Source organism: Suncus etruscus, chromosome 17, assembly GCF_024139225.1.
Source record: "Suncus etruscus isolate mSunEtr1 chromosome 17, mSunEtr1.pri.cur, whole genome shotgun sequence".
NCBI lineage: Eukaryota > Metazoa > Chordata > Mammalia > Eulipotyphla > Soricidae > Suncus > Suncus etruscus.
Window position 1 is genome coordinate 61,186,668 of NC_064864.1, and position 26,621 is coordinate 61,213,288.

Sequence of the window (26,621 nt, forward strand, 5' to 3'; positions counted from 1 at the left end):
TCCTGACCTATTCAGAGATTTATTTGCAGGTGGGTAGCGTGCAAAGCCACTACCAGGCCTGTCTCAGTCCCTTTCTTTGCTTTTATTTCTGTACTTTTGATTTGGTGCTCAATGAACTGTTTTACATACTGTATTGAGATGTGGTTGCTAACAGAACCTTTTACATTTGTATCTTTGTGGTAGTTTGTCGGTCCCTTCAACTATTTGTTCAGCCATATTTGATATTTATAGCTATTTATTTCTTAGTTTGGGGATTACACCTGGCAGTGCTCTGGGTCCCCTCAGAGGTGATAGGAAAACCATGTGGTGCCAGAGATGGAACCTTATGCTCCCAAGTACAAAACATGTGCTCCAAAACATGTGCTCCAGCCCTTTAAGCCATTTTCAACCCCCACCTTGTAGGTTTCTTCTTTCAGTTGGATCAACCTTCAAGTGATTTTTAAAGTCTGTCAGACACATACTTATTTAATTCATTCATTTAAATAGGTTTACTGTTCCTTACTTTTATGTGATTTTTTTTTTTTTGGCTACGCTTCCTTCCTCTCTTTTTTTCTTTTAAGATTTTAAAATACTAGTTTAAGAGAGAAATTTACACTCTGGTCAAACACAAAGGTTGTCATTCTTACCTCTCTTTTCAGACATGCCAGTCTAGGGCCGGAGGGATAGCACAGTGGGTAGTGCATTTGCCTTGTACGTGGCTGACCTGGGTTCGATCTCTGACATCCCATATGCCCCCCCCCCCTTTGTGATTTCTGGACACAGAGCCAAAAATAACCCCCTAGCACCACTGGGTGTGGTCCAACAAGTCCCCACCCCCCAGCCAGTTTCTCTTAGGGATGAGTAAAATGTCCTTCAGCTAGTACTGGTCAATATTTGTTGAGTGCCTTGTCTGTGCTAAGGGAGCTGCCTGGGTCCTGGTTGCTTTGCTTGTTTTTGTTTTTTTTTTTTTTTTTTTTTTTTTTTTTTTTTTTTGGTTTTTGGTTTTTGGGCCACACCCAGCAGTGCTCAGGGGTTACTCCTGGCTGTCTGCTCAGAAATAGCTCCTGGCAGGCACGGGGGACCATATGGGACACCGGGATTCGAACCAACCACCTTTGGTCCTGGATCGGCTGCTTGCAAGGCAAACGCCGCTGTGCTATCTCCCCGGGCCCTTGTTTTTGTTTTTAAATTGATTTATCATTGTTTGGAGTTGACCCTTTCTAAAGGATCTGACAGCTTTTCAGGGCAAAGTCATTTCAAGAGGATAAAGGATCAAGCCTGGGAGGAAAGTTTTCTCTATTTTTTTGAATCGTTTAGTGCAGTGTTTTTCAACCTTTTTGTGCAAAGCCACACGGTTTTCATGAATAAAAGAATCACGAGGCAAACCACCATTAGAAAATGTTAAGAAAATTTTAACTCTGTGCCTATATTGACTATATACATAGTAATTCTCTTGAATCAAATAAACAAAGAAATTATTTCATAATTACTTTATTATGAAATAATCTAATGATTAATGATTTGTCTATTTGTGAGCCAAAACCGTATGTTACGAATGAAATTGGAATTTTTCCCACAGCACACCAGAAAATATGTCATGGCACACTAGTGTGCCGAGGCACAGTGGTTGAAAAAGCGCTGGTTTAGTGGAACTCAAGTTTCAGAATTTGAACGCAATGTTTTCTTTGGAAATTGCTGTTAATAGGTAATGGTAATTTTGAGCTTGAGCTTTTTGTTAGTCTTGCCTTGGGATTCCAGGGCAGCACTGGGGGAAGAGGGGGCCATGAGGCCACTTCCAGCCAAACTTGTTCCACTGCGCAGGTCTGAAAGTTCTGAGTTTGGGCTCAACAGTACCTCCATGCTTAGGGCTTCAGAGCTGGGATTCACCTGGGCCACCCTGGGTGGTGCTGAATGGGGTTACGGGGGAACATTTGGTACCAGGGTTCAAACTCCAAGGCTTTGTATACAAGGCCCTTTGACTCATCACCCCAGAACCATTATTATTATTATTATTATTATTATTATTATTATTATTATTATTATTATTATTATTATTATTATTATTATTATTATCATTATTTTTGTTTTTTGGGCCACGCATGGTGGCACTCAGAGATTACTCCTGGCTCTGCGCTCAGAAATCACTCCTGGCAGGTTTGGGGGACCATATGGGATGCCAAGGATTGAACTCGGGTCAGTCACTTGCAAGGTGAACACCATACCCACTATGCTATCGCTCTGACCCAGGACCATTAATTTTTTTCAAAATTCTACTTTCTTGGGACCAGAGAAATAGTAGAGGGCTAAGGCACTCACTTGCCCTGCATGCAGCTGACCAAGGTTTGATCTTCAGCATTTCATATGGCCCCTGGAGCATGTCAGGAGTGATTCGTGACCGAAGAGGCAGAAGTAAGTCCAGAGCATGGACCCCAAACAAATAAACAAAAGCAGCAAAATGTTCTCCTCCCTTGGACTAAAACCTCTAAGCAAACATATATAATGTTTTCTTTTTCCTTCAGTTCTCTTCTCATAACTTTAGTCAGTCTGCAGATGTCTTGTGAATCTGCCTCAATGCCTGGCACAGACACTCTGGGGTCTTGCACAGTGTTCACTAATTCAGGCGATTGCAAGCACAAGTTCAAAGTACAAAGAACACAGGAGAGACTGTGGTCCCAGCTCCAGCTCTGGCCCTCACTTCTACCAGGGACAAGTTGCTTCATTGTTTTATGTTTCCACTTCCTCACTGTAAATTGGAAACTCTTATACAAGTCTCATGCAGTTAGCATGAAATTCAGGCTGGAGCAATAGTACAACGGGTAAGGTGCTTGCCTTGCACCTGGAAGACATGTTTTTTCGATCCCTGGCACCCTCTGGAGAAAGTTAAACCACAGTCAGTTGTGGGCCCCCACACAAAAACAAAACAGAAAATAAAGATGAGATCTTCTGCATGAAGTTTTTCACGCTTGATAAGTGTTATCCAGTATGCTTACATTTGAATGATGCTGGTAGATGAAATCCTTTCTAAGAAAGCAAACATTTAGCCTATGTGCTTTAAAGTATATAAAGATAGTTGGGGGGAAAGTCTGGAAGAAAGGAGGACTTTGGGGAAGCAGGAATGAGAAGAAGGGCAGTAGGATAGTTACTGAGGAAGCCCTCTGGTAGATGCCCGCTGGTAGATGTGTGGCTTTTGCAGGGTCAGTGCTAGTCTGAATAGTCCTTGTTGGGCCTTTGTTGTGGTGGGTATTTTGGAGAATGCTCATTCAGGGTTTTGGTTACTCATAAGATGCATTGCCATGGTAGTTAACTGGCTTTGGGCCTGACCTGGAGTGTGTTGTGAGAATTTGAGACCACACAGACACGTCAACCTTGCAATGTGGTGTGTAGTTCTGCTGATGATGTATTCCAGTGACTAGAAGATTAGTCATTCACAGGGAGTTTAGGATCCTGTGGAGAAGGACAGGGGGCAAGACTGCACGGGACGGAATTGTGTTCTGGGCCAGTTTTGGTGGAGGTGGTGACTTAACATAGGTTTTCAAAAATTTAATATCTTTTGTATTATAAAAAGTTAACACTCATGGTCCCTCAAGAACTCCCAGAAGTGAGTAAGCCCTGGCTGAGCACAGCTAGGTGTGGCCCAAAATAAACAAACCAAAAAGTGTAAATAAATAGAAAGTTGGTGCTAATTTTGTTTAGAACTGAACTTAAATAGGGGTGTCCTTGGGACACTGGTGGAAAGATGTGAGCATTCTGTGATTAATGTGGTTGGGGTTGGAATGAAATAAGTAGGAAATGTATAATTAACAGTCTTGTAGGGGCTGGAGCAATAGCATAGCGGTAGGGCATTTGCCTTGCACGTGGCTGATCCGAGATGGACCCAGGGATCAAACCCCCTGTATCCCATATGGTCCTCAGCCTGCCAGGAGCGATTTGGAGCATAGAGCCAAGAGTAACCCCTGGGTGCTGCAGGGTGTGGTCTGAATCCCCCTCTCCCCCCCAAAAAATGTCTTGTAAATCCTGGTACTTGAATAAAACAACAACTTGTCTCTGATTTGAATCCCCTCCTGCTGATTCACACATCTTTTTTTTTTCTTTTTGGTTTCCCAGAGCACAACCATTTTTATGCAGTGATAAAATAGGTAATTTGCATGTTAGAATTAGCAGTGAAAGCTCATTTACTAGGAAGTTTTACATAAATAAGGAAATTTATTCGTGTTTGAACAAGATTGTTGCTAAACCAAGTTATTAGCAATTTAGAATTGTTTCCTTGTCAACTTAAATAAATTTCTTGTTTGACTCTAACTCCTGGGGAGAGAGGTGAGACCTGTTGGCTTGCCTCTGGATGTGAAGGGTTGTAGGACTCCTCCCTCCTTCCAGTCTCTCCCCCCACCCCCCCAAGACTTCTGAATCACTGCTGTGGCTGTATCTCCATTTGGGCACTGACATGCTTCCACGCCCAGAAAGTGCCCTGGTACATTTTAACCAAATGCTATATTTACATTTTGGAAAGCAGGGCCTTTCTTTTGTTTTTCTTGTCTTGAAAATTTTCTCTTGGAGGGACCTGTCCAGCAGTGCTTGGGAGCCGAAGTACTTGGTTCAGTGATGCCAGCTTGGCAGAGAGATGCTCTGGCCACCCAGAGTGTGGAAGGCTGCTTGGCCAGATTGAGGGGGTGATGGCAGGGAGGAAGGTGGCCTCTAGGCAGTGCCTCGAAGTCAGACTAGGGCTCAGAATTCCAGTTGTTGAATACATTGAACTGTGTAGAGAAAGCTCACTTTTAAACACCAGTTCAAAAAGTACATTACATATGTGTGTGTTTATATAAATATATGTAAGTCATATAAAATGGGTTTTATTTATAAAACAGATTTTAGGAGGAGTAAGCTCCTCTTAAAAATGAGAAGTTTAGCTGATTAAAGTATTTTTTTCATCTAAGATTGCCAGGAAGATTGCTTTGTTTTTCCAAGCTCCTACTTTAGTTTCTTTTTTCCTTTAATTTAGTTTAGTTTAGTTTTTGTTGCTTAAAGGGGATACTCCCAGCTTGGGGCCTGGCAAATGAGTGAATGAGGGGGAGTTCACTCCTGGTCACTCCAGGTGCTGGGAATTTAACCTGGGATTCCTCCAGCCAACTTTTCTTTTCTTTTCATTCTTCCACTGTATAGTTTCCTCCCGGAAATAGGAATTGTAAAAAAAGATCGTTGACAGAGCTTGTAAAAGTTTTCAAAAATTCATCTCCTCTTTTTAAAATACTAGATGGACTCTTCTGTTCTCCTGATTCAGTCCGTAGTCTTCAGAGTGGTGGAAGCAGGTAAGGGCTGGCTGCCCCTGGTAGTCCTGTGTTGAGACTGCTGAGAAGTCTTGGAATTCCTGTTGTTCCTCTGAGTGTATTTCAGCTGGACAGAGAAGCACTGCAGAAGCACTGCAGCTGTCTGTGGGCAATGCATGTGCTTTGCCCCATAGTTTGATTCAGATTTTGGCAGGGTTTGAACTTTAAGGTCTCTGCTGCAGACACCAAGAAGTCAAGGGATGCCCTGGCCTCTGAGTGCATTGGTTTTGTAGGAAAATGGAAGGTGACAACTCTTGTCATGTTTCAGGTTCACAGAATAGAATCAGGTTGGTTCTTGCATTAGCTGGGCCAGCTCTGTGCCTTCTGGACCAGGGTCATAGGACCATATAGGTCCAAGGTTACATTCTTAGCCTGTTCACTCTTGAAGGAAAAAAAAGGTGCAGTTAGATGTTATTCTAGCCATTTCACACACATTTTGGAGTACTTATTTAGTTTCCAGTTGGCTGAGAGCTGGAATGATGTCATGTTGGTCTTAAAACTTTGAAGAAGATGAGGGGTGGCTTGGGTGGAGAAGAAAGCATGCCCTGGGAGCTCTCACTTTAAGGGCTGGTACCCCTGCACCCCAGCTCTGGGTGGGGCCTCAGGCTGAGCAGTAAAGACTGTGGAATTTAAATTGGCAGTTTCTCAGACCTGTAGTTGCTTTAATAGAAAAAAAAAAGCTGCCCCTAATCTAGGCTTAAAAAAGAAAGATTCTTTATCTGTATGTTACTGAAAGTAGGGAACAGTTTTCATCTGATTACAGGTTGACTTTGGTGCCGTGATGTGTAACTAGTTACAGAGCAGTTTTTTACCGTGCAGCATATCAAAGTCCTAGGTACAAAGATTCCTGGTTATTGATAATTTCATTGTGCTGATCCTTTAGTAATAGGACATTGCATTTTTATTTAGTGCTCTTCAGTTTGGAACGAAATTTCAGGGGAGGGTGGAGGGTAGCTAATACTGTGATTTAATATCGGTGCTGGCTGACATGTTTTCCTTCTCAGTAAACCCTGTTCACTTACCTTTATACTGGAGTATAAGCCGACCCCTTAATTTTACCCTAAAAACTGGGAAAACTCGAGTATAAGCCGAGGTAGAAAATGCAGCAGTCACTGGTAAATTTCAAAAATAAAAAATATATACCCAAAACAATTACAGTAATTGAGGAATCAGTAGGTTCCATGTTTTCCAATATTTATTGCAAAAGAAAAACTGTAAACTAGCAGCAATAACTTTAAAACTTTAAAAAAAAAGTGCAGAAAAACCATAGCTTAACAGGTAATCAAACTAAATCACAGAGGTTAAAATCCTTCAAAACTGGGGGCCGGAGAGATAGCATGGAGGTCAGGTATTTGCCTTGCATGCAGAAGGACGGTGGTTCAAATCCCGACATCCCATATGGTCCCCCGAGCCTGCCAGGAACGATTTCTGAGCATAGAGCCAGGAGGAACCCTTGAGCGCTGTAGGGTGTAACCCAAAACCCAAAAAAAAAAAAAAAAAAAAAAAAAAAAAAAAACAAAAAAAAAACTTTCAAAACTGGATTCCTCCTTCTTATCACCTGTATGTCCAAACAGAGCTTCAGCTGTATCTGATGTGAGGGTATCAGCACAGACATTGTCATCACTGAGTTTGCAGATATCATCACTGCTGTCGGTCTTATACAAAGCGCAGAATATTGTGGGTTAAATAGTTCAGTGGCATCAGTTCAGTTCAGCAGCCTACCTCTTCAGCTCAGCCTCACTTGTGCACTGAGCTGAAGCACCGCCCCCTCCAGTAGAAGGCAGAAGACCACTGGAGACTACAGTGCATTTGATTCTGTGCGTGCACCGAATCACATAACCTGTATGACCTGAGTATAAGCCGGTCTCGGGTGGTTTCGGCACAAATTTTGTGCCCCCAAAACTCGGTTTATTCTCGAGCATATATGATACTTTCTGGTATTACCCTCTTTTCGTTTCTCTTAGATACCTGGCATACAGGTATACATTCTTTTTCTGCTTCTGTATCATTCATTAGTGAACAAATAAATACTCGTGAGGACTTTGAGGGAGACCATTGAAGAAAATGACATTTCCTTAATCGTTGTGGTCCTTTTTGTGTGTTTGCAGCTCGCGCCTTCTCTTCCTTTACAAGAAGATTTTGTCTATCACTGGAAGGCCATTACCCATTACTACATAGATACTTCAGGTAAGAGCAGTTTTGATGCTGATTCACAGCAGAATCTGTTTCTAAGTAGCTCGTTAAGTCATTTGTACTTAACATTTATAAACAGTTTTACTTGGAACTCCTTTTTCAGATTTCTCAGAAACAAATCTAGGCCAAAGAGCTAGTACAAGGACTCAGGCCCTGGATTTGAGTTTGATCTCTGTACCATATATGGCCCTACCAGGCGTGATTCCAAAGCACAGAACCAGGAATGATCCCTGAGTGCCACACTGTTGCCCAAATCACCTTCCCATCTCCCAGTCTCAAACACCTATTATGTTTTTTTTTTTCTTCTTCTTCCAGTTTTTGGGCTACAGCTGGTAGTACTCAGAGGTTATTCCTGGCTCTGCACTCAGGGGTCATTCCTTAGCCTGGGAAACATCTAAGATGCAGAGGATTGAACCCAGGTTGGCTGCATGCAAGGCAAATGCGCTCCCTACCTGCTTTGCTGTCTGTCTAGACCCACACCTTTTTAAATGTTGGCATCGCTCTGGACTCTGGGGACAGATCAGTGAGACTGACCAAATTCCAGCTCTGAATGAGTGAAGCAAATGCATAGTGTGAAGTGCTGAGTGTTCAGGGGGAAGAGCGTTGATTGCTTGGAGCCGAAGGGGCAGCGAACTCTCAGGCTAGAGGAAGCCTCATACCCTAGTGACTGTGGACTCACTCAGGGAGGAAGCAAACTTAGGGAGGGGATCTGAGTGTCTCAGGAAGTGAATTTTGTGCCAGGCCCTGAGGCAGCAGCATGCCATGTGCTCTCATGTCCCAGGGCTTGGCAGGAGGAGCACAGTGACCTGGTAGAAACAGTGGCAGGAAACACCAGGCTTGGAAGCTAGGCCCAGACTTTGGCTCTGGCTAGGGTGGGGAAGCCTTAGGAAGTGTCACATAATCTCTTTAAACCAAATCCCTTTGGTTTTTGGTAGGAAGTTGGATTGAAGGGGGCTGAGTGAAGCTGGTAGCAAGGTCTAAAATGCCCAGGGTGGAGGTGGCAAGAAGGGAGAGGCAATGCAGGTTTGTTTCAAAGGTGGGCTTGATAAGAGAGGAGTTGAGCCAATATATAGCTGACATTTTGAGTTGAGATCAAAGGCTCACTTAGTATGGGGACTGCCAAAGGACCAGGTTTAGAAGAGCCTATTTGGAGGCTCAGGAGAGAGTCCTGGGTTAAGGTGCTTGCCTTGTATGCAGCTGACCCTGGTGTAACTCTGAGCACTGTTGGGTTGGTGTTTGTTTCCCCCCACTTCTCCATCAAAAGAGCATTTGGGCATATTAGGTTTGAAATGTCTATTTCCTATCCAGTTGAATATATCAGATACTCAGTTCAAAACAGGAATCTGGGTCAGAACTGGAGCTGTGGAATTGAGGGTCATCAGCATGGAATGAATTTAAGGCCTTGGGATCAGATGAGATGATCTAGGAAGGAAGTGTAGGGAGAGAAGGAAGGAGACAGAGATGTGAGAGGGAGAGAGAATAGAGAGGGGAGAGAGAGAGAGAGAGAGAGAGAGAGAGAGAGAGAGAGAGAGAGAGAGAGAGAGAGAGAGAGAGAGAGAGAACTGTCTTTTTTTTTTTTTGGTTTTTGGGTCACACCAGGAAGCACTCAGGGGTTACTCTTGGCTCTATGCTCAGAAATCGCATAGAGAAGGAAGGAGACAGAGATGTGAGAGGGAGAGAGAATAGAGAGGGGAGAGAGAGAGAGAGAGAGAGAGAGAGAGAGAGAGAGAGAGAGAGAGAGAGAGAGAGAGAGAGAGAGAGAGAACTGTCTTTTTTTTTTTTTGGTTTTTGGGTCACACCAGGAAGCACTCAGGGGTTACTCTTGGCTCTATGCTCAGAAATCGCATGGGGGACCATATAGGAGATGCTGGGATTTGAACCAAAGTCCTACTGCATGCAAGGCAAATGCCTTACCTCCAAGCTATCTTTCCAGCCCCCAGGAAACTGCCAGAGAGGTAGAAAACAGCCCTGGTTAGACTCAATATGCCTGGGGCCGATTGCTGGATTTAGCCACCAGGAACTCTCAGTCTCTTGTCTATGGTCATAAAGTAGCAATAGAAGATCTTTGGAATAACTTGATGTTGCTGCTCTGGGATCAGTGCTCAGGAGCTACATCAAGCACTAGCTCTGTAACTTTAGGATTGTTCCTGGCAGTGCTTAGGAGATCATGTGGTACTGGGGGTTGAATTTAGGTCTCATGTGCAAAGTCTCATGTGCTCAGCCTGTGAAGTGATCTCTGGCCCTAATTTGAATAACTGTAAGAGAAAACAGGCTGAGGATATAAGTCGATGGTGTGTATAGTCTCTCTCTCTCTGTCTCTGTCTCTCTCTGTCTCTGTCTCTCTCTGTCTCTCTGTCTCTGTCTCTCTCTGTCTCTCTGTCTCTCTCTCTCTGTCTCTCTCTCTGTCTCTCTGTCTCTCTCTCTGTCTCTCTCTCTCTCTCTCTCTCTCTCTCCCCCCCACCAGGATTGAACATGCAAGACCCTTGTGAATTAGGGGATAGAGTAGTGTGAGTAGGTTGGATCCATGATCTGAGACCCCTGCCTTACACAGCGAGTGAAACTTGGCAAACTGCAGGGCAGGGCACTGGGCTCTTTATTTTTCATTTTTACTTTTTTTTTTGGGGGGGGGCACACCCGGCGGTGCTCAGGGGTTACTCCTGGCTGTCTGCTCAGAAATAGCTCCTGGCAGGCACGGGGGACCATATGGGACACCGGGATTCGAACCAATCACCTTAGGTCCTGGATCGGCTGCTTGCAAGGCAAACACCGCTATGCTATCTCTCCGGGCCCTCATTTTTACTTTTGAATTTGGGGCCCAGTCCCAACTATGCTCAGGGGCTTCTCTAGATTCTGTATTTGGGGTCACTTCTGGCAGTGCTCAGGGACAATCTCTGGCCCTGATTTTTTTTTTTTTTTTTGGTTTTTGGGTCACACTTGGCAGTGCTCAGGGGTTACTCCTGGCTCTATGCTCAGAAATTCCCCCCCACCCCCCTGGCAGGCACAGGGGACCATATGGAATGCCGGGATTCAAATCACCGTCCTTCTGCATAAAAGGCAAATGCCTTATCTCCATGCTATCTCTCCGGCCCCTGCCCCTAAATTTTTATTAATATCCTTATTACTTATTGAGTAAATCAAGATCAGACTGTTTATAATACACATGTATATACACTCAAACACACACATACATTGATAGGCATGCAGTGTAACTATATCAGTCTACTATACATTGGCAATACTTGTGTATTATATATAGTTTACATATAATATATAAATATATCATGTATCTATAAAATACTATAGTGATACTACATATTTATTTTATTTTATATATTTTATATAAGCATTTTATATAATATATTTGTAATATATAAATATATAAAGGAAAATATAAGCTCCTTTAAATATGTACCATCACTTTTCACTGTTTGTAGATATTTGGATAGTGTATATAAAGATATTTTGAGAGGAGCTGCCTTCTCAAATAAAAGGAAAGACCTTTTATGGCTTTTCATAACTGAATGATCTAGTTCTTTAAGGTGTGTGTGTGTGTTTTCATGACTGAATGATCTAGTTCTTTGCTTTAAGGTGTGTGTGTGTATATGTGTGTGTGTGTATGTGTGTGTGTGTGTGTTCTGCTAAAGTACTAAAGGAACAGATACAAAAAAGGACTCTGTGTGTGTGTGTGTGTGTGTTCTGCTAAAGTACTAAAGGAACAGATACAAAAAAGGACTAGAGATCCTTCATTTCTGACCTAGTTATCTGACCTGAGTGGTGCTTTCCTGCTATTCTGGGCCTAGTACTAGGAGAAGCCTCCTAAAAGTGCTCCCATCACCCCACCCCCTTGCTTCAGATCAAACTCAGGGCTTATGCATGTAAAGCATTATCTCCAGCCCTTTGAGCTGCCTACCTCTTGGCCCTGACCTTGCATTTAAAGAATGATTAGGGAGATAAAGAGGAGAAAGACATTTATGAAATAGAAAAAGCAACAACAACAACAACAAAAACCCAGCATTTGCAGAGGCCTAGAGACTCAAACATGACTTAGGACCCTGACAGTGAACTGTAGAAATAGATCTTGACTTCTCGTAAAGCTAGTATGTTAGTCTTTACGGCTCATTTATTTCTCAGTTTAATAAGTCTGTTCATTTCAAACCATAGTCATTATCATCAAACTATGCTGAACACAGATTCTTGACTGGAATGCACCTAGAAAGCCTGCAATTACAGGGGGAAACATTTAAAAAGGAAATTCCAAGGGATCTCACAAATGACCCTTTAACAACACCAACCATGTCATTTTAGAAGAATGCGAAACAAAATATCATGGGTTATCTGTACATATTCCAAAACACATCTGGTTTCATTGAAGTTACACAGCATATAGAGGGATTGATTTGCTTCATTTTATGTGTAGATGACGAGGCTTCATTAATGTGCCAGGTGTCCAGCTAAAAGTAATACAGATGAGATTTGAATCTAGGTCTTCTAATTTCAACTTCTACGTGCTTCATGAACCTGTCATATATATATATATATATATATATATATATATATATATATACTAAATTTCATTATCTATCCTCTCGGGAAATAAGTGGGAACCTTCTTCTTTCATTGCTTTCTTTATATGATTTAGTAGTTTGGTTTACTCTGCAAACATCCATGTGCATCTGTATAGACACTGCTACATTTCAGGTACATAACAGACTAGGATTGTGTTGTACAACCATAGATGAACCAAGGAAATGGCAACTGAGACTAAGAATTTGGCATTTCTGAAATACCTTGTATGTAAGCATTCTTTAAAATTTCACAATCTTTTTTTTGTTTTTGTTTTGGGTCATACCCTGTGGCGCTCAGGGGTTACTCCTGGCTCTACACTCAGAAGTTGCTCCTGGCAGCTTGGGGGACTTTATGGGATGTCCAAATTCGATCCACCATCCTTCTGCATGCAAGGCAAACGCCTTTTCTCCATGCTACCTCTCCGGCCCCAAAATTTAACAATCTATTAAGAGTAATTTAAGGATTGGTAGTTTGGTCCTGATTTTTAAATTTTTTTTTTTTTGGACATACCCAGCAGCGTTCAGGGGTTACTCCTGGCTCCACGATCAGAAATTGCTCCTGGAGGCTCGGGGGACCATATGGGATGCCAGGATTCGAACCAACAACCTTCTGCATGAAAGGCTAACGCCTTACCTCCATGCTAACTCTCCAGCCTTCTTTTTTAAATTTTTTACATTTGGGTTTTTGGGCCACATGCAGCAAGTTGTTCAAACCTTACTCCTGGCTCTGTGCTCAGGGATCACTCTTGGTGCTCCCAGGGTTCAAACCCAGGTTGACTACATGCAAAGCAAGCACCGTACTATACTATCTCTGGTCACATATTTGATTTTAAAAATAAGTCACTCATGTTAATAAAAATAATTTCTTCTGAGAAGTTTGTATTTAGGGAATACTTAGAAGTCTACTAATGATGTCAAAAAAAATTTTTTTTTGATGTCAAAATTTTTAAACAGAGGGTGCTTCCTTGAATTTCTCAGTTTTCTGTGGTAGGGGATGAATGGGGTATTAAACCTCAGATATTTCAGTGTTTGCAAATCAAAAGCAGCAATCATCCAGCAAAACTTGTCCTCTGCCTATCTTAATAAATTCTTCAGGTCAAGGCCCAACCTCTTTCTATATAGAGACTTTAATTTAGATCTATTGGAGTCCTAATTAATAATAATTTTATTTTATTTATTTTTGTTTTGTTTTTTGGCTACACCAGCTTTTGCTTATGACTTACTTCAGGCTCTACACTCAGGAATTGAATCACTCCTGATGGGGCTCATGGGACCATCATAAGAGGTGCCAGGGATTGAACTCTGCTTAGCCACATTGCAAGCCCTGCTGGACTCTCTGTCCCCCTTTTTAAAAGTAACTCTAAAAAATTTTGTTTTGGGCCCATACCTGATGACACTCAGGGGTTACTCCTGGTTATGTGCTCGGAAATTGCTCCTTGCTTGGGGGACTGTATGGGACGCCAGGGATCAAACCCAGGTTCATCCTGGGTCAGCTGTGTGCAAGGCATGCACCCTACCACTGTTACAGCTCCTGCACCAACTAAAGAATTTTGTGCAACATTCTGATGTGTTTAATGTATTGTTCCTGATAATGTTTTCATTCCCCATTTAAGTGAATTATTTCTAAATTGTTATACATGGATATTCATGTGTAGAATTTATTTCAGGATATCACTGGATTTTTTTAATAAGAGTACAGCAATAAAAGTATCATCTAAATTCTAGCAATTGTAATCAGGTCATGAAGGGTTAAGCTTGTTGCACTTTGAGTAGGTACCGGAAAGTAGAAAGATGCAGTTTATATTTACCCAATACCCATCAGACAAGGGGCTAATATCTAGATATACAAGGTACTGACAGAACGTAATAAAAGAAAACATCTAATTCCATCAAAAATTGGAAAGAAGAAATGGTCAATTTCTCAAAGAAGAAATGCAAATGACCAAAAGGCACATGAAAAAATGTCCCACATTACTACTCATTAGGGAGATGCAAATCAAAACAACAATGAGATATCATCTCATACCACAGAAACTAGCACACATCACAAAGAACAAGAATACTAAATACTGTCAGGATGTGGAGAAAAAGGAACTCTTATTCATTGCTGATGGGAATGCCATCTCATCCAGCCTTTATGTAAAGCAATATGGAGATTCCTTAAAAAACTGGAAATTGAGCTCTTACATGATCCAACTATACCACAGGTAGGGATATACCCTAGGAACATAAAAATGCAATACAAAAATGCCTTCCTCACACCTATATTCATTGCAGCACTATTTATAATAGCCAGACTCTAGAAACAACCAACATGCCCTTCAATAGATGAAAGGCTAAAGAAACTGTGGTACATATACACAATGGAATATTATGCAACCATCAGGAGAGATGAAGTCATGAAATTTTCCTATACATGGATGGACATGGAAACTATTATGCTGAATGAAATAAGTCAGAGGGAGAGAGAGAGAGAGAGAGAGAGAGAGACAGAGAGAGACAGAGAGAGACAGACAGAGACAGAGAGAGACAGAGACAGAGACAGAATAATCTCACTTATCGATGGGTTCTAAGAAAAATAAAAGACATTATTGTAATAATGCCCAGAGATGAGGGCTGGAAGGACTGGCTCTTGATATGAAGCTCACCACAAAGAGTGGTGAGTGCAGTTAGAGAAATAATTTTACTAACAACTGCCATAACAATGTTAATGAGTGAGAGAAGTAAAATACCTGTCACGAATACAGGCTGGGGATGGGGAAGGAGAGAGATGGGGGGCATTGGTAGTGGTAATGTTACACTGGTGAAGGGGTGTTCTTTTTATGACTGAAATCCAACTACAATCATGTCTGTAATCATGGTATCTAAATAAAAATATTAAATAAAAAGATGCAGTTTAAAAATGTCTGGATGTTGATTGCTGTTTTTTTATTGTTTAGATGATAAAGCCCCAGTGACAGACACAAATATTCCATCTCATCTGGAACAGATGTTAGATATATTGGTCCAAGAAGAAAACGAACGGGAGTCTGGAGAGACGGGGCCATGCATGGAGTACCTGCTTCATCACAAAACCTTGGAAACGTTGTATACCCTGGGCAAGGCCGATGTAAGTTCCCCACCCTCACCGGTTCCCAGGCCTGTAACATTTGCATTCATGTCCTAGAGATAGATGGTTTCCAGGTGCTAAGTTTAGTTATGGAGGTGAGTTGTGAGTATGGCAGAATTTGAGCCAGTACTGGGATGGTAAATCGAGGGAACAGCCTATTCAAGTCAGCCTCTCCAGAGACAGGAAAATACCCTGGGGTGCTAAACAGCTGCTTAAAAGTACTGTGTAAGCAATAGCACAGCAGGGAAGGCGCTTGTCCACAACCGATCCTGGTTTGATGATCCTGGTTTGATGCCCAGCATCCCATATGGTCCCCTGAACACTGCCAGGAATAATTGCTGAGTACAAAACCAGAAGTACATTGAGTGCCACCAGGGTAGACTCTAGAATAAAACAAAAATAAAATAATATAAATTATATGATTTGATTGATAAATTCCTATTTAATTTATATGTGCACACATTATATCATCACTTATACTTCAAAACTTGCAAATCCCTTCTGAAGATAAGTTTCAGCTACCAGCCCTCATTGGTGTGAGCAAAGGGAAGGCTATACCAAGTCTGCATATCCAGCCACTGGGCTACACCCCTGACCCCTGGATCATAATCTTAAGATACTTTTTTTCTAATTAGACCTACAATATTTTGATTTATATGTTTATTTGTTTGTTTTGTTTTGGGGCAACACCTGGCAGCGGCACTAGGAGTAATCCTTGAACATAGAGTCAGGAGTAAGTGCTGGAACAATGCCAGGTGTGACCCCCAAAAAGCAATAAACAAAGTAATAATTGTGCTTTAAATTATATGGCTACAGCATTGCCAGAAAGCATGTCTCTGTTGATGCTTGGAATCCTCATTTTGTGGCTATTTTAAATGTGAGGCAGTATAAAAAGGTTAATTGTGGACCTTTAACCTTGTTCATTATTATTATTATTATTATTATTATTTTTTTTTTGGTTTTTGGGCCATACCTGGCAGTGCTCAGGGGTTACTCCTGGCTGTCTGCTCAGAAATAGCTCCTGGCAGGCACAGGGGACCATATGGGACGCCAGGATTTGAACCAACCATCTTTGGTCCTGGATCGGCTGCTTGCAAGGCAAATGCCGCTGTGCTATCTCTCCGGGCCCAACCTGGTTTATTCTTGTTCTCTTATGTTACTCATGTGAGCATGACTTTTCAGACAATGCTGCAAACAGTGAGCATGCTATGGAAACATACCCATTGTACAATATGATGTAAATCATTTTGCAACTGATTAAAAATGGCATTGTTGAAATCAGTGACATCAGATTATATAGCATGAAATTCTATTTTTAGATTAGCATCTATATTAGAAGCCTTACAGGGGATGGCATGTTATTGATAACATGGCGTTAGTGTGAGAAGGCAGATTCTGCCTTTGCTTTTCCTTTGATTGGAGTTAACACTGTTCACTGTAATCATTTACCCCAATCCTGGCATTTAGAATAGAAATAGCTGGATGGTGCCTGAGTCCCTCACACCACCTTCAAGTTCAGATGTAACCTGATTTCTGGAATGCCCATCAGTACTTGATTACAAATTGCACTATGGGCCCCAGACTTTTGTCTAGGCTGAACACACATTTTCCAAGTGGGAGGTCTAGGTTCAACTCCCAGGCAGTGAACCTCGGATAAAGAGCTCCCAGGGAGGGAGTATGACCAGAGCAAATCAGAATTTCCTTCTGATTAGGCTGTTTGCTGGTTGAGATCTGTGGAGCTACATGCCCTTGTGCAGTGCCTCTTTCTCACACTCCCAAGTGAACCTCTTAGTGTGGTCTGTGTCTTGTCCTATTCATGTTTGTCCTCTCCTTGTCTTGTCTCCAGTGCCCCCCTGGGATGAAGCAGCAGGTGCTGATCTTCTACACGAAGCTCCTGGGACGGATCCGGCAGCCCTTGCTTCCACATATCAATGTACACAGACCAGTGCAGGTGCGTGTCCCCCACCTCCTGTGAACCTGTCTTGTTTCTTGGGGTATGGAAGAAACTAGTACATCTACACAGTGGAATACTACGCAGCTGTTAGGAAAAATGAAACCATGAAATTTGCCTATACATAGATGAATATGGAGACTATTATGCTGAGTGAAATGAGTCAGAGGGAAAGAGACACACACAGAATAGTCTCACTCATCTGTGGGATAATAAAAAGAATAAAAGACAATATGGTAACAATACCCAGAGTCAATAGAAATGAGGGCCAGAAGGACCAGCCCATGATATGAAGCTTACCACAAGGAATGGTGAGCGCAGTTAGAGAAATAATTGCATTGACAGCTACCATGACAATGATAGTGATAGAGAAGTAGAATGCCTGCCTCGAAGACAGGCTGAGGGTGGAGAAGGAAGGAAATAGGGGACATTGTTGGTGGGAAAATTGAAGGGCTATGTACATTCAATGACTGAAACCCAACTATGAACAGTTTGTAATCATAGTGCTCAAATAAAGAAACAATTTTAATAAAAGAATCTTACATGCTTGCCCAAGAGTTAAAAACAGTCAGGGAAATTGTTCTAAAGTTAACATACACATGTGTACACAGGTGGACTTTTTTAGGCATTAAGTGCTGTATTATTTGCACTTGATGTCTTTATACTTCTCTCTTAAAATGTGAGGATGTGAGTTTTTTCTTCACCTTTGTGACATTTGGAAAGAGGGTTTCTCTTGCCACTCATGAACATTTTAGGCTAAGAAATCTGAAGAATGTGTTTCTAGTACATTAATTTTGATATAGATGGTTCCAAATAGGTTCTGTTAGAATAAAAAGTATTTGCTTTATTTGAAAGCTTCAATATCTTCCAGGTAGATGATTGGCTATTATACGCATATACAAAGTTACTTAAGTTTATAATTAAAACACTTTCAGAAACTAATTCGGCTCTGTGGCGAAGTCCTTGCAACACCAACGGAAAATGAAGAAATCCAGTTTCTGTGTATCGTGTGTGCGAAGCTGAAGCAAGACCCCTACCTGGTTAATTTTTTCCTGGAGGTAAGTACAGACCCATCACTTCCCAAGTACACTGGTATCAAAAATATTATCATGACAGAGGAATTATAGCTCTGGGTATGGTATTTCTGAGAGCTTATTTTCCATCCAGAATATTTTAGACACTAATGATGTGCATAGTTGTAGATGCCAACGTTTCAGGCACACCCATGCCAGAGTTTTGGTTTTTTTGTTTTTGTTTTTGTTTTTGGGTCACACCCGGCAGCGCTCAGGGGTTACTCCTGACTCCATGCTCAGAAATCGCCCCTGGCAGGCACAGGGGACCATATGGGATACCAGGATTTGAACCGCTGTCCTTCTGAATGAAAGGCAAACGCCTTACCTCCATGCTATCTCTCTGGCCCCCAGAGTTATTATTTTTAAAGATCCCTGTTGTGTTTTAACATGAAACGTCCCAAGAGAAATGATATCCAGAGAATGGGATTGAGGCATCCATGCAGGAGAGCGGGATACACTGAGGACCAGAGTTGAGCTGAGCCTTAGCAAGTGCAGTGTGGAGCAGAGGAGGCAGAAAGTGGGGGTTGGAAGTGAGTAAACCAAGGCACGTTTGCTTGAGGGGGTTCCGTGGGGGGGGGGTGAGCGGAGAGTAAGGCAAGTGGGTAAAGATGTGAGCCAGCTACCCACCCCTCCACCCTCCAGGGTCGATGAAGTTGCTCACTTGGTTCATAGTCTTATCTTAGCATCACCGGTCATGAGTTTCCTGAATCAGTTGATAAGTTTAGATTTTACTTGTTTTGTTTGTTTGTTTTTTGTTTCTTTTGGGTCACACCGGCAGCGCTCAGGGATTACTCCTGACTCTACACTCTGAAATTGCTCCTGGCAGGCTCTGGGGACCATATGGGATACCAGGATTCGAACCATCGTCCTTTTACATGCAAGGCAAATGCCCTACCTCCATGCTATCTCTCCGGCCCTAGATTTTACTTTTATTTTAAATTAAAAATTATTTGGGGATGGGAGCCTGAGCAACAGCAAAGCGGTAGCTTTGCATGCAGCTGACCTGGGAAGGACCCGGGTTTGATTCCCAGCTTCCTTTATGGTCCCCCAAGCCTGCCGGGAACAATTTCTGAGTGCAGGGCCAAGAGTAATCCCTGAGTGGTGCTGGGTGTGGCTCCCCCCCAAAAAAAAACAATTGGGGGATGGTTTAGTATGTGAAATCCTCACCAGACACAGGGCACACTTGGGTTCGATCCCTGGCACCATCTATGGGTATATGATCTCCCAAACACCACCATGAGTGATCCCTGAGCACCATTGGGTGTGGGCCTTCTTTCTCTCACATAAAAACACCCAACTTGCTGTGCAGTTACTTCATGGTCTTCTCCCCACATTACCTCTTCTTCCTCCTCTGGGGGCCAGAGAGATGGTACTGGGAATGAGCTGCTTGTAGTTTGATCTCTGATAGTGTTGTGATTCACTGAGCACTGTCAGGAGTCACCTCTTAGCACAAGTCAGAAATAGTCCCTGAGTACCACTGGATGTGCTGGATATATCTCTCTGTCTCTTGTTCTCTCTCTCTCTCTCTCTCTCTCTCTCTCTCTCTCTCTCTCCCCCCTCTCTCCCCCTCTCTCCGTCCATTCCTCTGACTCTCTCTCGCTTACACACAAACACTCTGTCTCTCTCTCCCTCCCTTCTCTCTCTCTCTCTCTCTCTCTCTCTCTCTCTCTCTCTCTCTCTCTTTCCTTCTCTCCTCTCTCTGTTCTGAGTTTGGCAGGTGCTATAGTGTTCCACCACCTGCATTCCAGATTTCCCATGTACTGTGTCCCTTGCTTTTGAGTCAGTCCTTGGCTTGTCTGTGTGTCATGCCTTGTTTACCTGTTTGCTGGTGCAGTGTCTGGCTGCCCTAAGTGATATGTAGAGACACTGTGACTATCCATTTGTGTAGATTCAGGGTTTTAGTTCACTTGGGTAAATAACCAGCTGTGTGATTGCTGAATCATGGGGTAAGTGTATATTTAGTTTCCTTGGGAGCAGCCTCGTTTTTTGCAATGTGAGTTTATCCATTTGCCTCCCAGTGGCAATTCCATTCTCCTCCTTCATTATAAGGGACAGAGTGCCTGTTGTTCCGTATCCTTGTCATCCTGTGTGCTGTTGACAGGATTCTATTGTGTTTCATTTCAATTTTTTTCTTTGTTTTATTTATAGGTGCGATTGGTTTTCTATGTTTTGCTTATTTGTTTTTGGGCCACACCCAGCTTGCTGGGGTGGGTGATGGTTTACTCCTGGCTCTGTGTTCAGGGTAAGCTCAGGGAACCATATGGGGACTGGAGAGTGAATTCTGCTTGACCATGTGCAAGGCAAAAAACAAGGATTTTGCCTGCTGTGATAACTCTTCACCCAACTTCAAACCTTGTGTCACTTTCTGAATAAATAATTCATTCTTCTCTTTTATCCAGCTTCACGGTTGTGTTAGAATGTCCAGGCCAAGACTGAATGCTCAACATATTCTGAAAATATGTATTTTGAAATTTGAAAGTATTTGAAAATCCTTCAAAATGGCTAGAATAGCCTTTCAATTTTAGGATTTTTGTTTTTGTTTGTTTGGGGGGGGGGTCATACCTGGCATTGCTCAGCAATCACTCTTGACAATGTTTGAGAAAACACATGGAATATCCGGGATTGAACCTGGATGATTTTCATGTAAGGCAAGCACCCTGCCTGCTATACTGTGACTGAAATGCCTGATTTCAGATGATTTATTCATTATTTATTTTTGTGTTTTATTTTAATTGATTGATTACCACGCCCAGTGGTAATCAGGGGTTACTCCTGGCTCTGCACTCAGAAATCGCCCCTGGCAGGCTGGGGAAACCTTATAAAATGCCTCGAATCGAACTGGGTCCCTCTTGGGCTGGCCACATGCAAGGCAAATGCCCTACCACTGTGCTATCTCTCCAGTCCCTATATTTTGTTTTTGGGGTGGGTTCACACTAAGTGGCACTCAGGGGTTACTCCTGGTTCTGCACTCAGAAAATGCTCCTGGCAGGCTGGGGGACCATATGGGATGGCAAGAATCGAACCCAAACCCAGGTTGGTCCCATGTTGGCTACATGCAAGGTAAATGCCCTACCCACTATGCTATTGGTCCGGCCTCCTCATATTTTTTGTTTTGTTTTGTTTTTTGGGTCACACTGGCAGCGCTCAAGGGTTACTCCTGGCTCTACGCTCAGAAATCACCCCTGGAAGGCTCGGGGGACCATATGGGATGCCGGGATTCAAATCACTGTCCTTCTCCATGCAAGGCAAACGTCTTGCCTCCATACTATCTCTCCGGCCCAGATTTTTTTTTTTAAATTATTTTTATTTGGGGGTGTTTTGGCGGTTACCCCTGGTGGTATTCAAGAGTGACCTCTGGGGGCCGGGCGGTGGCACTAGAGGTAAGGTGCCTGCCTTGCCTGCGCTAGCCTTAGACGGACCGAGGTTCGATCCCCCGGCGTCCCATATGGTCCCCCAAGCTAGGAGCAACTTCTGAGCGCATAGCCAGGAGTAACCCCTGAGAGTCACCGGGTGTGGCCCAAAAACCAAAAAAAAAAAAAAAGAGGGACCTCTGACTTCTGGTGGTGCTTGGAGAGCCCTGTCTGGTGCTGGGGATTTGAACTTGGGCCTGCTGTGCGCCAAGCAAGAGTCTTGTCTTACTACTTTTATGATGTCTTCAGCCCTCTATTTTATAAAGATTTATTAATAAGGATAGCAGTTTTTAGTTTTGAATACATTAAATTTAGGTAAGAGTGATCCTTTGGTTGTCAAATCCATGTTTACTATAACTTTTTTTTTTTGGAATTTGGGCCACACCCAATGACACTCAGGGGTTACTCCTGGCTATGCGCTCAGAAATCACTCCTTGCTTAGGGGACCATATGGGACGCAGGAGGATCGAACCTCGGTCCATTCTGAGTCAGCCGCATTCAAGGCAAACACCCTACTGCTGTGCTATGGCTCCGCCCTCCCCCTTTTTAAACTTTATTTATTTATTGATTGATTGAGTGGTTTTTGGGCCATACCCAGAGATGCTCAGGGGTCACTCCTATCTCTGCACTCAGAAATCACCTCTGGCAGGCTGAGGGACCATATAGGATGCCGGGAATCAAGCCGGGTCCTTCCTGGGTCGGCCACATGCAAGGCAAATACCCTACTGCTGTGCCATCTCTCCAGCCCCTACTATAACTTTCTTGAGTTATTGATGCATGGAATTCCCCCCCCCTGCCCCCAAAAACCTTAAGCTTAAGGACTTTTTCTCTGCATCTTTGAAGCTTGTTTGCAAAGTGCCTCAACTTAGGTCAGCGGTAGGGGAACTCGGCAGCCTGTGCAAGTTGATGGTGAGACACTTCTTTGCCCATCTTCAAGAAGAATTCACATTTCGGTCTCAGCAACAAGAACACCCTTAGAATTACTACCATGTGGGCTTCAAGTTAGCATGTTTATAGCCCACGTTTCTCCAAAACCTTGGTGGCACCTCCAGGTTTTGAACTATCAGGACTTTTCATCAGTTTTCAGTGTCCATATCAGTTTCCCTGGCATTTGGGTTATTTCTTTTCTTTTTACTTTTTGGTGGTGACAGGAGTTGGAGTCACCCCTGGCAGTGCTCAGATCTTTTTTTTTTTTTTGGTTTTTGGGTTACACCCGGCAGCGCTCAGGGGTTACTCCTGGCTCCATGCTCAGAAATCACTCTTGGCAGGCTTGGGAGACCATATGGGATGCCGAGATTCGAACCAGTGACCTGCATGAAAGGCAAATGCCTTACCCTCATGCTATCTCTCCAGCACCGGTGCTCAGATATTACTTATGGCTCAATGCTCAGGAATCACTCTTTGTGGGATCAGGAGAACAATGGGGTGCTGGGGATCGGTCCTAGCCCTGCTTCATGCAAGGCAAGTGCCCCATTTGCTATACTGTCTCTCCGATCCCATATTTCTTTATTTTTATTTAAAGAAAATGCATCACATAGTTGGCATAGCTGATCACAATACATTTGATTTAAGAAGACCAAAAGCAACATGATTTAAAAAAATAGAAAATTGAAAGAAAAACTAAAGAGATGGAAGAAAAAGGAAAGAAGAAAAAGTTCAATAGCAAGTATATATTTGAAAATTATTTAGTCACCAATGAACTTATTAAAGCACCAGCAGAAAGTTTAGTAAGCTCTTCTTTTTTTTTTTATTTTTAAAGGATAAGAGTTAAAAAAAAAAATACAGTAATAACGGTGTGAGAGTGGCAATTGTTGTTTGCAATAGGCCCAGCAAAATATGGGGAAAATGGGGGGAAAAGCCTTGGCCTAAATGCAAGGTGACCTTATCCCTGAAGTTTTCTGGCTTAAGACTGACTCTGGGGCCCGGAGAGATAGCACAGCGGTGTTTGCCTTGCAAGCAGCCGATCCAGGACCAAAGGTGGTTGGTTCGAATCCCGGTGTCCCATATGGTTCCCCGTGCCTGCCAGGAGCAATTTCTGAGCAGACAGCCAGGAGTAACCCCTGAGCACCGCCGGGTGTGGCCCAAACACCAAAAAAAAAAAAAAAAAGACTGACTCTGTTTGTGACTGTAACCCAACTATAATCATGTTACTTAAATAAAAAAATATATTTAAAAAACTCAATTAACACCACCGGGAGAATAAATGATCCTGAGCAAAGTCTAGAGCTGATCCCATGACAGTATACTCCAAGGACGGAGAAAACCCATATTTCCTAGGCCAAGTAAATTCCTTTTCGAATGACCCCAACATTTACTGTGCCAGGGCAGGAGGGGAAAAAACAAAAATACAAAAAGCACAAAACCTTGGTTATTTTATATATTTTTTCCCTCATTTATTATTGTTATTATTATTTTTATTTACCTATCTATTTTGGTCGATTTCTCTGTTTGGGTGTGATTATTGAAATCGTTGTCCCCAATTATACTTATTTTTTTCTCTTCTTTTCTTTCGTTATGTGCTATGCCATGTTTCTTATTTCAAGACCATGGCGTGTTTTTGGTTTGTTTGTTTGTTTTTGTTTGTTTTTTTTGTTTTGTTTTGTTTTTCGTCTGTTTTTTTGTGGTGCTTATCAATATAGTTGGAGTCCTCACTGGATAATTGACACTTTTTTTGGTACTGGTGGAGTGTTTCACCTTCTTTTTCTCCTTCATCTCCCAAATTGATGATGAGAGCCTCTAGAAGGATTCCACCCATTTTTGGAGTATTAGACTCTTACCCCAGTTTATTTATCTTCTCTTTTTCAGGCAACACCACGCAACTTGAACTAGCTAGCTAGTCCTGCCTACAGTTAGAGGGGGAGATAAGGGAGGCATCAAGACCAAACAGGTGCAAGACTACTAAGTAGTGGGTTGGATACAGAGGGGACCACATATTCTAGCCGCCCTGGGGGTGAGGGAAGAGGAAATGGGAGGTAGGACAAAAACGGAGGTGTAGGGAGGACAATTTGGTGATGGGAATCCCCCCTGATTTTATGTAAATATGTACCTAAAATGTTATTGTCAACAATATGTAAGACACTATGATCAAAATAAAAATTATATTAAAAAAAACAATTAAGAAAAAAAATTAAAAGACTGACTGGGGCCCAGAGAGATAGCATGGAGGTAAGATGTTTGCCTTGTATGCAGAAGGATGGTGGTTCAAATCCCAGCATCCCATATGGTCCCCTGAACCTGCCAGGAGCGATATCTGAGTGTAGAGCCAGAAGTAACCCCTGAGCACCACATGGTGTGACCCAAAAACCTAAAAAGAAGACTGACTGAGTTTCAGGCATACTAGGTTGTCCAACCCCTGAGTCATTCTCTGTTGGCCCCATATTTCTACACATTTTATTTTTCTCCTGCTTGTCAAAAACTTCTCAAGGACAAGGATTATAACTCATTAATCTTTGGATCCCCCACAGCTTCTGTAGTAGCTGGCACAGTATGTAATAACTACTTAACTAACATGTAATGAGCTTATGAATGAACCTTTGGTAAAGACCTTGCTCTGTTCCTTGTAAGTCCAGGTATAGCACAGTGCCTTGGCAGTTTGCAAACATGTCACCCCTGAAATCTTTCAAATCCATTAATATCTGTGTGAGCTAAGTGCCCAAGGCAACTGAGTTTGCATCCGTCTGTGCCTGCAGGAGTTTATAGTCTGATAGTGAGGGTAAGAGGTATGCAGTCTTGGAAGACAATGCAAAATGAGTAGCAGGAGAAAAATGCAAAGGACATGCCCCTTAAATGTGCAGAGGTTGAGGAGACTGTCTTTGCCTTATAGGTCATTGGGGAAGCCTTCCTGGAAGAGGCTTTCTTTACACAAGTTTAGATAAAAGAATGGTTGAACACAAGAAAAAAATAGAAGTGGTGGTTGCAGTCAGACAAGTGTTGTTGGGGAGCCTGGTCAGAAGAGGGGCTGGTCAGGTCAGTGCAGGAATGGGCCAAGTTTTTGAAAGAACACCGAGTCAGTGCTTCCCTTCCCACCCCCGGAGAGCTTTTGTGGATTTTTGAGCTAAGAAGTTAGTGCGTGATAGTCTGGAATTAAATGGGTGGCAGCATCTTGTTTGGTGGATTCCTTAGAGAGGAGAAAGACATGCCGGGACCTACTCTAGAAGCTGCTGGAGTAGCCCAAGCAGGAGGGAATCAGACCTATAGCTCAGCGCCTCTGTGGAATCAGGGCTTGGGATGGACTATAAAGCCCTGTGGCCTCCTGCCTCGAGCAGGAAGCAAGATTGAGAATGATTCTGCCTCAAACCCCACGGCTATAAGGGTTGCTGCTGATGGCTCCAAGGGAGTCCCCCCAGAAGTCTATTTTGAAAAGATGATACTTTCAGTTCTGAATGCCTTCATGGGAATAATTGATGGCTGTTTGGAATTATAGGTCTGTGATTTGGAAAGGTGGTGTTTATTGAAGAGATTTCAGGGTGCTATGTTTCACTGTGCTGTGGGTATGTCTGGAACCCAGCCCTGTTTTAACAGAACCAAAGTGTACACTATTATATTGATTGCTAAGGGAGTGTTTAAACATGAAATTCAGGAAGCTGGAGTGATAGCACAGCAGTAGGTGGCGTGCCTTGCACTCGGACGACCCTGGATAGACCTGGGTTCAATCCCCAGTATCCCATATAGTCCACCTAGTCTGCCAGGAGTGATTTCTGAGCACAGAGCCATGAATAACTGGAGTACCTCCAGGTGTGGCCCAAATACCAAAAAAAGGGAAAGAAAATCAGGGGGCCAGAATGATAGCTCAGTGATAGGGCAGATGCTTTGCATTTGGACTACCTGGGACAGACCCAGGTTTGATCCACAGCATCCCATATAGTCCCCTGAGCCTGCCAGGAGCAATTTCTGAGCACAGAGCCAGGAGTAACCCCTGAATGCCACTGGGTGTGGTTCCCCCCCCTCAAAACAAACAAAAAATATTTTCAGTCTTCTTCCAGATATTCTTATTTAGTAGGTTAGGGAGTGGGGGCAGGAA

At 42.8% G+C, this 26,621-nt stretch overlaps 1 protein-coding gene across 1 annotated transcript in view; it reads left to right on the forward strand.

The window, feature by feature from the left end:
• FHIP2A (FHF complex subunit HOOK interacting protein 2A) overlaps positions 1-26,621 on the forward strand; it is a 52,372-nt gene that overhangs the window by 2,410 nt on the left and 23,341 nt on the right. Inside the window, exons 2-5 of the mRNA XM_049764440.1 lie at positions 7,409-7,487; positions 14,998-15,167; positions 17,014-17,118; positions 18,054-18,176. Coding sequence (XP_049620397.1) covers positions 7,409-7,487; positions 14,998-15,167; positions 17,014-17,118; positions 18,054-18,176 — 477 coding nt within the window. The remainder of the gene's footprint in view (positions 1-7,408; positions 7,488-14,997; positions 15,168-17,013; positions 17,119-18,053; positions 18,177-26,621) is intronic.